This window comes from Phyllostomus hastatus, unplaced genomic scaffold (assembly GCF_019186645.2).
Source record: "Phyllostomus hastatus isolate PE091 unplaced genomic scaffold, TTU_PhHast_1.1 phas_scaffold_78, whole genome shotgun sequence".
Classification (NCBI taxonomy): Eukaryota; Metazoa; Chordata; class Mammalia; order Chiroptera; family Phyllostomidae; genus Phyllostomus; species Phyllostomus hastatus.
The window spans coordinates 65,690,705-65,707,670 of NW_025334041.1; the positions used below are offsets into that span (position 1 = coordinate 65,690,705).

At 46.7% G+C, this 16,966-nt stretch overlaps 1 protein-coding gene across 4 annotated transcripts in view; it reads left to right on the forward strand.

Annotated features, from left to right (window-relative positions):
* Positions 1–352: 352 nt before the first annotated feature.
* CNNM4 (cyclin and CBS domain divalent metal cation transport mediator 4) overlaps positions 353–16,966 on the forward strand; it is a 37,412-nt gene continuing 20,798 nt past the window's right edge. For all 4 annotated transcript variants that reach the window (XR_006784389.1, XM_045827558.1, XM_045827559.1 and 1 more), the window contains exon 1: positions 353–1,829. Coding sequence is in view for 3 of the 4 variants with exons in the window: in XM_045827558.1 (XP_045683514.1) it covers positions 428–1,829 (1,402 nt within the window). In the remaining variant the exon portion in view is untranslated. The remainder of the gene's footprint in view (positions 1,830–16,966) is intronic.

Sequence of the window (16,966 nt, forward strand, 5' to 3'; positions counted from 1 at the left end):
GGAACGCTCTGCGAAACACCAAGATTGAAGGTTGGGGAGATCGCCGGTCGGAGGCTGCCGCGGACGTGAATTGGACGTAAGGGGGAGGGGCGGAGGTGGGCAGGGCCCTAGGGACGTCAGAAGGGTGTAAGGGGGCGTGGCGGGGGGGGCCGGACAGTGTCCGCGGGAGGTTCCCGCTCCACCTTAAACACCGGATCTCTTAAGTCCGGGCACTAGAGCCGCGCGCCTGGGGGGCGGGACCTCTCATGTAAATTAGGGGCGTGAGCCGTATGGGCGTGGACCTGCGGGGCGTGGGCCGGCGCTGATCTGACGTCAGGTCGGCCGCCCAGGCAGTTGGCTCGGCGGCGGCGGCGGCGCGGCGGGATCGACGGCGCGAGCTGACCGCGCGGTGGGGCGCGGGGAGCAGCGGCGGCCGAGCCGGAGCAACATGGCGCCGGCGGGCGGGGGCGGGCGCCCGGGCGGCGGGCTGGCCCGAGGGCGCTTCCACCTGGTGGTGCTGGTGCTGCCAGTGCTGCTGTGGGCGCGGGGGGCCCGGGGCCAGGGAGACCCGCAGCGGAGCGCGATCCTTGGCATGCGGCTGTCGAGCTGCAACAAATCGTGTGGGATGAACCCGGATGGCATCATCTTTGTGTCGGAGGGTAGCACAGTGAACTTGAGGCTGTACGGCCATAGGCTGGGCTCCATCTCCAGCAACCTGATCTCCTTCACCGAGGTGGACAATTCCGAGGCCCTCCACAACTCCACCCACTGCCCCGAACTTACCAAGGACCTGGTCGTCCAGCAGCTGGTCAACGTGAGCCGCGGGAACACATCCGGGATGCTGGTGGTGCTCACCAAGTTCCTCCGAAGGAGCGAGAATATGAAGCTGTACGCGCTGTGCACCAGGGCTGGCGTGGACGGGCCCTGGCAGAGGTGGACCGATAAGGACTCACTGCTCTACATGGTGGAGGAGGAGGGCAGGTTTCTGCCCCTCTGGCTGCACATACTTCTCGTTTTGGTGCTGTTAGTGCTGTCGGGCATCTTCTCTGGCCTCAACCTGGGGCTGATGGCCCTGGACCCCATGGAACTGCGCATTGTCCAGAACTGTGGTACCGAAAAGGAGAGGCGCTATGCTCGCAAGATCGAGCCCATCCGGCGCAAGGGCAACTATCTGCTGTGCTCGCTGCTCCTGGGAAACGTGCTGGTCAACACCTCCCTCACCATCCTTCTGGACAACCTCATCGGATCCGGACTCATGGCCGTGGCCTCCTCCACCATTGGCATTGTCATCTTTGGGGAGATCGTACCTCAGGCCTTGTGCTCCCGACACGGGCTGGCTGTGGGTGCCAACACAATCATTCTTACCAAATTCTTTATGCTACTCACCTTCCCCATCAGCTTTCCCATCAGCAAGCTCCTGGACTTTTTTCTGGGCCAGGAGATTCGCACAGTTTACAATCGGGAGAAGCTGATGGAGATGTTGAAGGTGACAGAGCCTTATAACGACCTCGTGAAAGAGGAACTAAATATGATCCAGGGTGCCTTGGAACTACGGACCAAAACCGTGGAGGACATCATGACTCAGCTCCACGACTGCTTCATGATCCGCAGCGATGCCATTCTGGACTTCAACACAATGTCCGAGATTATGGAGAGTGGCTATACCCGCATCCCTGTGTTTGAAGATGAGCAGTCTAATATCGTAGATATACTCTATGTCAAAGACTTGGCCTTTGTGGACCCGGATGATTGCACCCCCCTCAAGACCATCACCCGCTTCTACAACCACCCTGTGCACTTTGTCTTTCATGACACCAAGCTGGATGCCATGCTGGAGGAGTTCAAGAAAGGTAAGGCCTGAGCTGCGCTTCTGGCTAACTTTGGTCACACTCTGGCCTGTTTTACATCTGCTGATCGTAGTGTTCCTTTAATGGGACTCTGCCCTTTTGCTGATGACTTTCTAGGCTTCTGAGGTGACCTGTTTTTGCGGCAGCAAAAACAATTCTTAAGCATCTGCTGTGGGCCAGTTCCTGTACTTTGCTTCAGGTAAATCAAAGCTGAGTAAGACATTAGCATACTTGGAGAATGGAGCAAGACCTCAAGGAGGTATCAAGCAGGCCAGATGAAGGCAGATGCCTTACTGAGGCCAACACTGGGTCAAAGCGATTAGATCAGAGAGCATGCAAATCTGGTTGAGGTGGTGTAGGGAAGGGGCTGGGGAACTGGGAAAACTTTCACAGGGGAGGGAGTGTCTGAGAACAGTCATAAAAGTTGGAGAGACTTGGTACTTGAGGTAGAGAGAACCCCAGGAGCAAAAAGGATACACTTGTGGTCCAGCAGGTGGTTCTGTTCTGGGGGGATATAGTCTCTGCTGATGAGTGGTCAGTGTGGGAGAGCCTGAAGGTCAGGACGGTAAGTTTGCTAGGAGCTGGGAGCCATGGGAGGGAGGTCTGTGAGCAGGGGAGTGGCATCACTGGAACTCCTAGCCCACTGAGGCCGATTGGGAGCTCAGAACAGTGCCAAGTAATGCTTTTGACTCTTCAGCAGAAGCAAGCAGATTAAGTTTTGGTTATTGTTCTGCCTTTCCCAGGCATCAAGCATAAGCTTCCCTCCTTGGTCTGCTGGAATCTTCAGCTTGCCTTGCATTCCCTGTGTTTTTTTCTCACATGGGTTCTTGACCTGTCCTCAGGTTGTCAGAAGCACTTGGAGGGTTTACTCACCAACCTCGAAGCTCAGGGCACACACCTCTTTCCTTCTTCCAACAATCTTTCCTCCCACCTCTGCTACTCCAAGCCCTCAGAGTGGCAGTAAACAAGCCAATTATGGAATAAAACCCTCCTAGGCCACAGGGAGTGAGGAGGCAGAAAGAGAAGCTTTTTGTGAAGGAATGGAGGAGGGGAGGAGCTCATCCTAAACCTGGCACTTTGCTTGTTAAGCCTCCCAGGCCACTGAGTGCCGGGAGCAACTCCTGAACCCTAGCTGGGAGCAAGCCCCAGACCCTCATTGTCAGTTTTTTTCTGGAACAGAATGTTGGTGGGATAGGAAGGAGCTGGCCTGGCCAGGTTTGGTCTGAAAAGATGCTTGGGTCACTGCCAGGGTGGGGGATTGGTACGCAGTCTTTTCCAGTTAGACAGATTGCACCTCAACACCAGAGATAAGGAGGACTTGAGTAATGTAAGCCCCAGTGGAGACTGCACGGGGACTGGAGGGATGGAGGTGGCTGCTGGTGATGGTATTGCCTCCCTGGAGCTTTGGAGTGTAGACCCCTGAACCTGTTTCTCCCAGGTACCCGAGCCTGGAACAGAGGAGAAGTGATGCTCTGTGCTCGGCTCCCACCCTGCCGCATCTGAGGACTTCTGTGTCCTCAATCAGGAACCTGGTTAGAACTCAATAGGGCAGCTTGCTCCTGAGCACCCCTGTGGTCTTTGGGACTCTTGCTGGTTACCCACCCAACAATCATGTTTGAATCATTCAGTCCAGCTCTGGTTCCAGCCCGAATGGATGGGCTTGGCTAGGCTTCCCAGCCCCTGATCAGTAGGGCTGAGCTCTCACAGGGTGGGAGCTTCCTGAGTCTTGGGAAGCAGGGCCATCATTGGACTCTTAAAATAAAAAAAAAGAAAAAGAAAAAGAAAGCCACTTCATGAAGCTAGGAAAACAGAGCTAGCATCTCTCAGGCCCGAGCTGTACTGAGTGGAACTCTCCTTATTGCCAGCTTTCCTCCTTAACAAAAGATGTCCTGATAATTCCATGGAAACTCAGGTGCAGTCTGCCCGGTGCAGCATGAAGCCCTGAAGATGTGGGTGTGACAGGATGGATGGTCTCCCAAGTGAGCACACCCTAGACTTCATGCTGTCACCTCCCTGTTTCTTGTCTTAACTCACTGCCATGCTGTTCTTCATGCCACTGGCCCCTCCAGTATGGTCTCTTCCACATTTGGCATCTACCTTTTTAGTCTGAGGGAATCTAGAACATGGCAAGCCTAGTGTACACCTGTGACCTAAGAGATTTTCTTTACAAATCTGGGGTTTGGGAGGCTTCTTTTTCAGCTGAGGAAAACAAGTGAGCCAGCATTGTTAGAACCATTAAAATCAGAGCTGGTGTGCTTGTACTTCAGTGGACTCTTCAGCACCTCCAGGTTGGGTGAGGGCTCTGAGCTGTACCTGATCTTGCAAAGTCATTTGGATTCTTCCTTGCTCCGCAACATTATAAGGTCCTCGAGGTAGAGATCCCATCCTTTAGTGTTTTCATCATTCAGTGTCTTAAGAGAGGAATAGTAAATGCTTGTTACACAATGAATGAATGAATGAACGAACGAACGAATGAACGAATGAAATAATGAACAAATAACAAATAATTGGATGACTGTCTGGCAAGCCCTACTGGCATTCTTGCTGTTTCTGGAATACACCATGATGCCCCAGCTTGGGGCATTTGCCATGGCTGTTTCCTCAGTTGGAATGTTCTTCCCCAGCCGCCTCACTGTCTCCCCTCCCTAATGTCTGCTTTAACTTCACCTTCTTGGTGAGGTCTTCCTGTTACCCTGTTCAAAAGTGTAACCCCCATCCCACCCTGACCTCCCCGATCTCCCCGCCCTGTGCTGATTTTTCTTTTTCTTATGGCACATATGACTTTCTAACAGCCGTGTAATATATGAATTCACTGTGTTGTTTATTGTCATCTCCTCCCATTATAATGTAAGTTCCAAAGGGCAGGGTGCTCTGTTTTGCTACTGATGTTCCCTAGCTCCTGGAATGGTTCTTGGCACAGAGCAGATCTCAATAAAAAGTCACTGAATGAATGACCTGTCAGGTTTGAGAGAGAGTTATCCCCACTTCAGTAGTGTTAGGATTTTGAGGGGCTGATAAGGGATAAAGAAAAATGGGAGCTTGACTTTTCCGGCTGTACCAAGAAAGACAAGAGGAACTCCTGCAATGACATGTGTATTCGTGGTTTGGGTCAGGGACTGAGGAGTACAGTTTAAGGTCTTGAGTGTGACTCATGGTTCCCTTTCCCCATGCCTCAGTTTCTCTGTAAGTGATCTTTGACGATCAGAAGTTTATATAGCTTCATGCATTAATATTAATAAATGATGAGTATGCTCCTGCATAATGAGAGACAGGCATAGGGGCTGGGCTTCCCCTAGACTAAGGCAAGGAGCTCCAGCTGCTTCTGCTTTTCAATTCAAGGCAATTATCATTAGATATGTATTGGATCCATACTGTGTGCCAGACACAATGCCAGGTGCTGCAGGACCTCAGGACTAAGACCCTCTAGTTGGTGAGAGCTGTGAGGGCACTGAGAAGGGCTGGTTTGCACTTTGCACTTTGGCCTTTCCACTTAAACCTCACTTAGAACTGTTTGCAGTAAGGTGTTGTGGTTGAATTTGTTTATAGCTGGGAATCTTAGAACAAAACCTCCCTGGGCTATTCCTGGCCCAGCCGCATTTTTCCTGCCCGCAGATGTTCTCTCAGACCCTGATGGAAAGCATGAATGAACTCTCCACAAGGAGGTCCATAGGTCAGGAGATCAAGTTCAACACTGAAGCCTACCTTTCAGCTTTCCACTGTGCCCCTCCTTCTGTGACATTCCTGCCCCTCCCAGGCACTTAGCTCTTCTTTAGTCATCCTATCTTTCCCCACCTACTTTATAATCTTCTAGCCCCTGTAAAGAGCTGGGTTTAAACTTCACCCAGCTCAGTCACTGACCCATGAAGTGACCTTGGATCTATTAGGCTCCTCATAGAAAGTTTGCAGGTTATATAATGGAGGGAAAAAAAAGTGAGAAATAATTTCATCAGAACTCCTCCTGTATTTGTATGTGTGCTACATCACACTTCCCCCACTTACTTTTATTCTTGAAACTACTTTATAAAGTCAAGAAAGAGCACTGCATGATTTTGCATTTGTTAGGAACCAGAGAGGACTCACACAGCCTTGTTCATAGAACTGTCGGAGAAACGGACATGTAGATGGAGTTTAGCTGTATACTGCTCAGGTAGGTACAGTAGGGCCAAGGAAGACCAGGGTTTCGAGGTGCTTCTGAAGTCCAAACAATAGGACTCTTGATCCTCATGGAGAAACCAGGGCTGGCAAGTGGTTGTAAACAGCTGAGGTTTCTGGTTTGGGTTCCGGTTGACAGTGTTGTCATGTAGTTGTCATATACTGTAGTATAAGTGGGGAGAGGAGGGAGCAGAGCCAGTTTTGTAAGGGTTGGGGGAAGGGTGTAGTGGTAAATAATAATGGTGTGACCCTTTATTGGACATCTTGTGCCCAGCCTTGTACATATAAGAGCGTCTCATACTTGACTATGGACCTGAACTGCCTGGACAGTTTTGTTAAAATGCAGATTTGAGCTCAGTGGGTCTGGGTGTGGCCTGAGAGGCTGCATCTCTGACGGGTTCTCAGATGATGCCTACATTGCTGGCCATGTGCCCCACTGAACAGTATGAAGGTGTAGCCCATCTTGGCAGGTGAGCAGGTGAAAGTGCCCTTCTGGGGCTTGGGAGTGAGACCAGGACCAGTTGAAGAGGTCTGGAATCAGCTGAGAGTAGGCCAAACATGTGGAGAAGGCAGAAGCCTGGCCAAAGTGACTCCTGGGAGAGATGGGAAGGAGCCAAGCAGGCATAGTTTGGGGAGTCTCCTTTAGAGGTCTGCTAGGGTGAGGGCTGAACCTAGACGGTGGCATGGACAGCTGTTATGAGGCACTGGGAGAGGGCAGCCTCAAGGGCCGAATCGAAGGCAGCCGTGCACCTGGTCTCAGGCAACTCCACCTGGAAACAGTCTGAATTGGGCTGGTGATTTGATCTCGAGAAGCTGCCTGGAGGCAGGTGTATCTGAGAGAGTGACAGGAGCTGCCTGCTAGGGCAGGGCTGCCAGTGGGGCAGCACTCGATACACTGCCCAGGCTCCTCCTCATTTTTTTAGTGTGGTGCGTGTGGGCAGGGAACCTGGCACCTCTTCCCCTGACTGGCAGCGCACAGTCTGTGGGCAGCTTCTGCCCAGGAGCTAGGACTGGGCATTGTTTCCCTGTCCTGTTTGCAGTTCTGTCCTAAAGCTCTCTGTGTCCTGGAAGGCCCTGTCTTACGTCTATGCCTTAATAAGAATTTTTCTTAGGTTCGAGATCATACCGAGATCACAGTGGTGTTTACTTCTCAGTCACATATTTTTCATTGGAAAGCCCAGCTCCAGAGTTTTCCTGGACTCCTCTGGTCGGGATGGGAGGCACTGAACAGATGTGTAAGTTTGAAAATAGATGAGACCACAGAAACACAAAACCACAGGACATCCTGCAGAAGAAATAGATAAGCGACAGGGACTTGTCTTGGGAAATCTGGGCACTCCAGAGGAGGTGACCTTGTAACTGGGTCTTCCAGGATGAATAGGCATAGCCTTTCCCACCTCTGTGACTCTCCTGAAAGAACTTGAACTAGACCACAGGATGAGGAATGGGCTTATTAGGCCAATGTATGGTAAACTGGCTTTTGTGTATTGTGACTGCTTCTTAGCCCTTTCCAAAAGGATTTTGAGGTCAGGCCACCATATGCCTTCTTTCTCCACTGCTTCCTGCGAGTTAATGCTGTTACATAGATGAGCTGGGGTACTGGAACAGCGAGGCCATCCTGAGGAAAGGAATGTTGCCTCAAATTGCAGGTTCCCTCTCATTTTAGTCTCATGAGGGCAGGGGCAGTGAACTGTTTATCAGACACTATTAAAAAGCTGCCAGCCCTGGCTGGCGTAGCTCAGTGGATTGAACGCGGGCTGCGAACCAAAGTGTCACAAGTTCGATTCCCAGTCAGGGTACATGCCTGGGTTGCAGGCCATGACCCCCAGCAACTGCACATTGATGTTTCTCTCTCCCTTCCCTCTCTAAAAATAAATAAATACAATCTTAAAAAAAAAAAAAGCTGCCACAGCCAGAGAGAGGAGTGTGTGTATAGATATGGGGAAGGTAGACCAGGCCCTTCTGTCACTGTCACGATGATGACTGATTTTGGCACGGTCATCTGGTTCTTTCAGCCCAGCCTATGGGGAGGACCCACTGCCTTTCTTGTCCTAAACTGGCTCTCTCTCAAAGCCTCCCTTTTGTTGTAGGGATTTTTTTTTTTAACTTCTCAGTAGAACTTGCCAGAAGGATGTGAGGGTTACAGAATTTCCCTCAGGTGCCTAAGATGATCCTCAGCTACAAGGATGGGGAGCGGCTTTCTGGTGTTGTTGTTGCCGTTTGATCCAGCACCATCCTCTCCTGTGAGCCATTCTGCCTGCTGTGGGCACAGCTGGCCTGTCCTGAACCTCAGATTACCAGTCCTGTCATACCTGAGTATGCGGAGCCCTGTCAGAGGCTTTGTGGCTACGTGAGGGACTACTAGCTCATTTCGTAGGCCAGAATCTGGACTGCTTAGTCTATTCCTGCTCATTTATTATGTGATTTTCTTTTTACTAGTGGTTATTATTTTTTAAAAAGTACAGCTCTTGGCTAGAACCTTAGAAAACACAAAAATCTACAAAGTAATCCATGAGCTTGTGACCTAGAAAGAACTACTTTTAATATTTTGAGTTATTGCAATAACTCTTTTAGGAATTTAATTTAAGGTTGTTTTTTCTTAATTTAAACAATCTTGAAACACACAGCACAAACAACAAGATGAAAGTCATTTTCATTTTTATAGCATGCTCTCTCCCATTAGTTGCCTGTGTGTATTTTCATGTTGAAATCATGGTCTACCTATAATTTGGAACAGTGTTTAGATTGGATCTTAAGATTTCTCTTCCGATAAGCAATGACATTCTTTTTTTATCTCTGGGATTCTGGGGAGGGGCATCTGGGAGGATTTCCACGGGCCAAGGCCCGGCAGTACTCTGGTGACGAGGCGAGCCTTCTCTGCCAGGGTTACACCTGGTGTTGTCAGAGCATTCCCCGGAGGGCACGGGGTCTCTTCCAGCTGCAGGGCCCTCTTACCTGGACTTGGACAGGGTTCTCGACAGACTGGTTTCCTGGGCTCTCTGGAATGCTTGGTCCCTGGCCAGCAGGCACCCAGGAGCCTGAAATGGAAAGAGGTTCTCTTTCCCCTCCCCACCTGAGACAGGCTCACTCCCACACATACACACTGTGTGCACACACACTCATCCCCTGCAGATAGGCACACTCACAAAGACAGGCTCACACAGACAGACACAGCTCCCCACATATCTTTGCACACAAAGACAGGCTTACTTGCACATAATACTCACCACCACATACATTTAACCCCCGCCCCCCACAGAGATAGGCTTTCTTCTGTACATACCTTACCACCCGCCCCCCACACACACAGACATAGTCTCACTCCCACAGAACAGTCATCCGCACACAGACAGGCTCACTTCCACACATAGTTACTACACACACACACACACGCACGCGCACACACTCACCCTCCTGCACACAAAGACAGGCTTACTCCCACATATACTCACTACACACACACACTCACCCCCCACGCACAGGCTCATCCCTCCTAGGCATGTTTAAACACACACCCACACACAGGCAGGCTGACTCATACACACATTTACCCCCTCTAGGCAGGCTCTCTCTCTCTCTCTCTCTCTCTCTCTCTCTCTCACACACACACACACACACACACACACACGCTCGAACTCTCACCTGAAGTCCTGTTTCAAACATATATTCATGTCTCATCAAACTTCCCAAATTTAAAAAGTGAGCAAATGCTTAGTCAGTGGTGTTTATTTCATGAAAGGCTCAAAATAGTGACTGGCTCTTGGTCTCAGAAAAATTTGTTTGGTTGCCGGTGGTTTGGTCGTCCACATTAATGACAGTATCCAGCTCAGGTTGCGGTGAGGACCAAATGCAGTAAGGCACGTACAATGCTTAGCTCAGTGCCTGGAACCATGTCATCATGCAGTAAATGTTCGCTATTTTAAAAATTACTGTTATTACTGTCCAAAAGGCACCCCTGTTGGCATTGACACCAACTTGGGCCATGGTGGTTCTCACACTGTCTCAGGTGGCAGGTTGCCCCACTGTCTGGGCGTGGTGCCTTTCTTGGAATTATGAATACACTGAGGTCAAAAGAGCCCACTCCACTCCACTATATAATTACATGCTAATTCAGATACTATCTTATCCCAACTCTCGTGTGTATATAAAGGGTAACAGAAGCCAGAGCTTAAGAAAAAAATGTAAGGAAGAGAAACTTAAAACTGAGACATTTCTCCTCATTTATTTAATAATTTGTTTCCTGAAAATTGGAAAAAGTTAAGCTTGCCATCCTGATTGCCAGCATATTTGTGTTCTAAGGGCAGGAGCATAATCTGAGGATGGCTGCTCTGGAGGTGGGCGGGGAAAGGGCCTGGCCACACGGACTTCGGTTTGGTTCAGGATTCACCAGTTGCCTGCTCCCTCCCTGGGATATCAGTGAGGGAGGGATGAGGCTATGATCTGAAAGCAGCAGGGATAAGAAGGGATCCAAGGGTGCAGAGAATCCCCAGGAGGCCAACCTCAAAGCTCTGGAAGGGTAGAGCAGAGAGTGTAACGCAGGAAGATGTCCTCATTAATAGTTAACCTTCATTGAATACTTAACTAGTCCTCCAAGTGCTAGAGTTGGGAAACTGAGGCTCAGAGAAGCTGAGAATCTTCCCCAGTCAGGTGACAACTAAGTGGTAACCCCAAACTGTTCCCCTCCAGAGTCAAGCTCTTAATCGCTGTTGCTAATGAGGTTGTAGACATAATGAAAAAGATTGGAAGATTCAGATTCTCCAATAATTCCAGGTTGGAAAATTTACTTTCAGTTCTAGGTTTCTTTTTTAAGATTTTATTTATTTATATTTTAGTGAGAGGGGAAAGGAGGAACAAAAAGAGGGAAAGAAACATTAGTCAGTTGCCTCTTGCACACCACCAACCAGGGACCTAACCTACAACCCATACATGTGCTCTGACTGGGAATCGAACTGGTGACTTTTTAGTCTGTGGGACAGTGCCCAACCCACTGAGCCACACCAGTCAGATCTGTCATTTCTAGATTTTTAAAATTGAGATATAATTGACATACAACATTATATAAGTTTCAGGTGTATAAAATAATGATTCTATATTTATATATATATGTTATAAATTGGTCACCACAATAAGTTGAGTTAATATCCATCACCACACATAGTTATAAAAAATTTTTTCTTGTGATGAGAACTTTTAAGATATACTCTCTTAGCAGCTGTTAAATGTACAGTTGAATATTATTAACCGTAGTCACCACACTGTACATTATATCCCAGGACTTATCTATCTTATAAACACAAGTTAGTACCTTTTGACCCCCTTCACCCATTTGCAGCCACCACCTCCCACCTCTTGCAACCACACCTAGATTTGCTTTAAAGTGAACTTTTTGTTGAAGCAAAGTATATAAATCATAAGTGTACAACTTAGATTTTTACAAAGGAACACCCTTGTGTACCACTGAACTCAGGAAACAGACCATTGCCAGTGCCCTAGAAACCCCTCCACTGTCCTGTCCCAGACACGGCCTTGCCCCCAAATGATCCTGAGTTAACTTTTTAATTAGCTTTTATAAGTGAGTCATATAGTATGCATGCTCTTTTGTTTCTGGCTCCTGCTGCCACAGCATTAAGGTTTTGTGCTTCATTTGCATTGTGTGTACCTGTAGTTCAGTCTTTTTTTGTTGGAGAATAGTATTCATGATACAAATATACCGTAATGGTACTGCTGGTGGATATTTGGATTGTTTGCAGTTTGAGACTATTGCAAATCATGCCACTAAGAACACTCTTGTGTATGTCTTTTGGGGACTATTTGTGGGCATTTCCATTGGCAATATTTCTGGGAGTAGAATCACTAGGGCCCAGTACAGGCGTAGATGAGATAGTGTTCCGGAGAGCTCATGTCTGTTCTCACTCCTATCCCCACAGCTCTGGTATTGTCAGCTATTTATTTATTTATTTTATTTTAGCAAATCAGGTAGGTGTGTGCTACTCTCTCATTGTGATTTTCATATCAATTTTCCTAGTGACTAAATACGAGTGCATTTTCATGTGCTTATCATCCATTATGGTTAGTGCTCTTGACATCCTCTTCCAGATTCTAATAAGTCTTGATATCTGGTGATGTCAAGTACTCAGTTCTTTGTTCTTCAATATGGTTTTGACTATTTTTAGCCTTTTTCCTGGGAATTTTATGGAATTACATTGAATCTAGAGGTCAACTTGAAGGTTTGACATCTTTATAATAGTCTTCTGATCCATAAACATAGTTACCCCTCCATGTATTTATGTCTTCTTAATTTCTTTCAGTGTTTTATCATTTTCTGTGTAGAAGCCTTACACGTCTTTTCTTAGATTTATTTTTAGGTATTTGGTGACTTTAAGTGGTGTTTTTAAAGTTTTAGTTTCTCCATTTGCTGCAGATTGTTCCAGCTGGGGTGGGCTGCAGTTCAATTCTGACGCTAATCACCTGGAGTTAGCATGAGATCCCACAGGTCTGGGGCCTCAGCCCTCTACCAGTAGGCCCCAGCCAAAAGTGGGGTTCCCCCACTTGTACACTTCTGACTAACCAGCTGTACATTTGGGGGCTCCCACGACTCGGGTTCAGTAATTCACTGAATGACTCACAATGACCCAGGAAAGTGGCACCCTTATAATTAGCTTTATCTTAAAGGATAAACATGGGATAAGGGCTGGAGCGGTCCAGGAGGCAGAGCTTCCCTGCCCTCTGTCCTGGAATCAGGGCGTGTCACCCTCTGGGGACATCAGTTTGTTCACCATCCAGGAAACTCCACTGAGCTCTGCAGTCTAGAGTTTTTATCAGGGTTTCATTACCTGTGCATAATTGATTCGGGTTTTTTTTCTGTTAAGATTTTACTTATTTTTAGAGAGGGGGAGGGGAGGGAGAAAAAGAGGGAGACAAATATTGATGTGAGAGAGAGAAGTCTATTGGTTGCTCTTGTGCACACTCCCAGGAATCAAACCTGCAACCTTTTGCTTTGTAGCACTATGCCCAACCAACTGAGCCACACTGGTCAGGGCAGATTACAGTATTTTTTTTTTTCTGACTATAAGACGCACGCCTCCCCCGCCGAACTGGGAGGAAAAGGGTAGTGTGTCTTATAGTCTGAATGTAGCTTACCTGGCTTGCTATGGGTAGGGGAGCGATGGGGGAGCAAGGTCACAGGTTATTAAATATTTTTCCACATTTTTGGCTTCAAAATTTTTTCCCCTATTTTCCTCCTCTAAAACCTAGGTGCGTCTTATAGTCTGGTGTGTCTTATGGTCCTAAAAATACAGTAAATTATTGATTGAACTTAATCCCCAGCTCCCCGTCCCTTCCCTGGAATTAGGGCACCTGAAAGTTCCTGGTTTGATTTTATTGGTGACCAGCCCCATCTAGGGGTCCACCTAGAATCCTGTCATTCCCATAACAAAGATACCACGATTAATCAGGAAGTTCCAAGAGCTTTTGAATCTGTGCCAGGAACCAGGGTCAAAGACCAAAGATATTCTTTGTTGTACCACACAAGTACAGAGAAATAATAGTTAATTTCTGTATAGTGACTTTGACTCCATTGGCCTTGCTACATTCACTCATTAATGCTAATAGTTTATTTTATTTATTTATTTATTTTTAATCCTCACCTGAGGATATGCTTATTGATTTTAGAGAGAAGGGAAGGGGGAGAGAGAGAGAGAAACATCAGTGTGAAAGAGAAACACAAATTGTTTATCTCTTATAGGCACCCCAACTGGGTATCGAACCCGCAACCCAGGTATGTGTCCTAACTGGGGATGGAACCTGCAAACTTTTGGTGTATGCGATGATGTTCCAACCAACTGAGCAACTTGACCAAGAAGTTTATTTTTCAATTTTCTATACACATAATTAATTATGTTGCCTGTGAATAAGGACAGTTTTATTTAATTACTGCTAAACTTTATACATTTTATATCATGTTCTTGTCTTATTCACTGGCAAGGACATGTAGGATCATGTTGAACTGGTGATAGTGGGCATCATTGTCTCATTCTATGTCTCAAGGAAAAGCTTTTAAAATCTGTCATTATGTACCTTGGCTGATGTGGCTCAGTGGATTGAATACCAACCTGTGTATGGAAAGGTCATTGGTTCAATTCCCAGGTTGTGACTGCGAATTGAATGGATTGTGGGCCAAGTCCCTAGTTGGGGGTGCGTGAGAGGCAACCAATTGATGTATCTCTCATGCATCGATGTTTCTCTCCCTCTCTTTCTTCCTTCCCTCTCTTTCTAAAAATAAATAGATGAATACATCTTTTTAAAAAATGTCATTATGCATGATTTGGCTGCTGATGAAAATCTTGTTCTTTCACAGAGTTCCAAGGAAAGCATTCCAAGAGACCCATGCATGGGGGGTTGTGCCGTGGTAATGTTAGAAGGCTGCCCCTGGGTGCCCAATGTCATGTCTTCTCTCCATCCTGCTATTGAAAAAGTCCAGCTTCATCTTCATCAAGGCCAAAACAAAGGCCAGTGTCCAAAGATTCTGTGCCATTAGTTTGGCATAAGTAGTCTCTGACCTTGTCCAGGTAGCTTAGCGCCGTTCTTGGCTGTGATCTGTCTCTGTGCTGCTGGACCTAAGCTCCTGCTTGGAACCTGTGTTTGGAATCTGTGGAGCTGCTAATATATGTTGAATATATTCAAGGAAAGAGAACCCAAGGAATATATATGTTGAATATATGACAAGGAAAGAGAACCCACCAAAGAAAAGGGCAAGTGCTTATTATAGGGCAAGGGAGAGTCTGAGAGAGAGAGACAGAGAGACAGAAGTCTTTGTTAGCTGGAATTACATTATTTTTGGCTTGGGAAGGATCAGACTCTTTTTTAAAATAACCAGTCAACTTCCCAAGCTTCCCAGGCGTCTGATAGATCCACCCCCTAAACCATGTATTTCCTACATCTACTGGGTTTGTGAGTCTTATCCAATCTAAGCCTTTCCCCAGGCTGGACTGACAGGCTTCTGTGGTTGCCATCTTGGCTCTTGCTGCATATGTACTTACCTCCTCCTTGCTTTATCCCTTCCCTCAGTGATCTGTGGAACCCACCGGTGATTTTCTGGGGAGTGTGTGAAGTTGTAACTTCCTAGGGAAGCATGCAGGCTTATGCTCCCTAGTCGATTATGCTTAATAATGTCTGATTCCCTTTGCTCTCTTCCTTTATTAATGTTTAGCTTCCTACTTTAACAATTTGCTGTGACTTTTTGGGGGGTAGATTTTCTTTATCAGATCAACCAAGTTTCCTTCTTTTCTTAGTTTGCCTAGAGTTTTTATATTGAATATATGTTGAATTTTACCAAGTGCTTTTTTAAAAATAGAATTTATTTATTTATTTTTAGAGAGAGGGGAAGGGAAGGAGGAAGACAGGAAGAGAAACATCAATTGATTGCCTCTCATATGCACTTCTCTTGGGGACCAAATCTGCAATCCAGGCATGTGCCCTGATGGGGAATCAAACCAGCAACCTTTTGCCTTGCAGAACGATGCCCAATGACTCAGCCAGGGCTTTACCAAATGCTTTGAAAATGCCTGTTGGGATGATTGAATGATTTATCTTTATACATATTTTTAAATTTTAACCCATAACAATTATTGCATGACTGCAATAAGCCTTAGTCATAATGTATTATCATTTGCACATCACTGGGTTTGATTTGCCAGTATTCTTATTTAGAATGTTGGCATCTATTTTCATGAGAGAGATAGATCTATGGAATTGTTTTTCCTGCCATTAAAAGAACAAAACTAAAAGAACAACACTGGAAGATATTTCAAGGTATCCCTGCTTTTTTTGTGGCAGAAAAAAAAAGGTTTAATAATTAAGTCTTTTTCCCTCTTATAACTAATCTCTCAGTTTAGGTGAGCAAGTTTGAACACATCAAGTAATATTCTCACCCTTTTTGTATAGTCCCCTTCACACACACACACACACACACACACACTCACACACACACACTCCTGCTTCTGAGAACCAGTAAAGGAAGGCCTCTCACATTAGGTCAGATGTTGGTGCAGTTTTACTCCCTCTTCAGGTTTTGAAATCAAGGCCTAGAATGACTTTAGTAGTAAATTTGGGAACATTTGTTATATGATTACCAGTTACCAACTGGGTTCATTAAAGAAAAAATAAAGCTTTTTCTTTGTGTGAGTGTGTGTGATGGACATAGTTCAGTAGAAACCTAGTTCTGGACTTAATGTAGGTTGATGTCAGTCAGCAAAGCATTTAGAATTTCCTGCTACAGCTCCATGACAAACATGGGACATGTGGGCTCGTTAACCATGGTCCAGCTTTGGGGTCGATTTGCCTGTAGATTATTAGCTGGTTGCACACACAGGTCTAAAGAATGGGTCCTGTGGCTCTGTAAGCAGAGATATGAGAAGGAGAGGACTCCTGCCCAATGGTGGGGGTCAGATCGCCAGGAGCTGGGATGACAGGGGAACGGGCCAAGAGGGTCCTGAGAAGAGAGGACTGGGTGGGAAGGGAGACGCAAAGTCAGAAGGAGGGAACTCACCGGACATCTTCTAATCACTTTCCTCCCTCCTGCTCTTCCTAGCCTATTATTGCCAGTCCGGCCAGGGTCATTTCTCCACTTCATTTTCTTCTGCTGCCTAAAGCCTGAGTACTGTGTGTTCCTCTGCCTTTTGGGCCATCTCTGGCTGTGTCCTCCAGGGGAGCTTTCCACATCACTGAGGTTGCAGACATCAGCATTAGGTGTGAACTCCTTCTTTGGGTAATTTAAGAAACTTAAAAAAAAACCCCAAAAACCAAACCCTGCCTTTTGACCCAGTGATCCCCCTTCTAGAAATCTGTCTGAAGGACATGGAGATATAACCCAAACATATTTATTACAAGGATTTCTGTAATGGCAAAAACGGGAAGAACCCAATTTGAGAGCCTAGTAGGGATTAGGATTATTTGCACATACGAACAGTGAAATATGATGAGGCCATTCA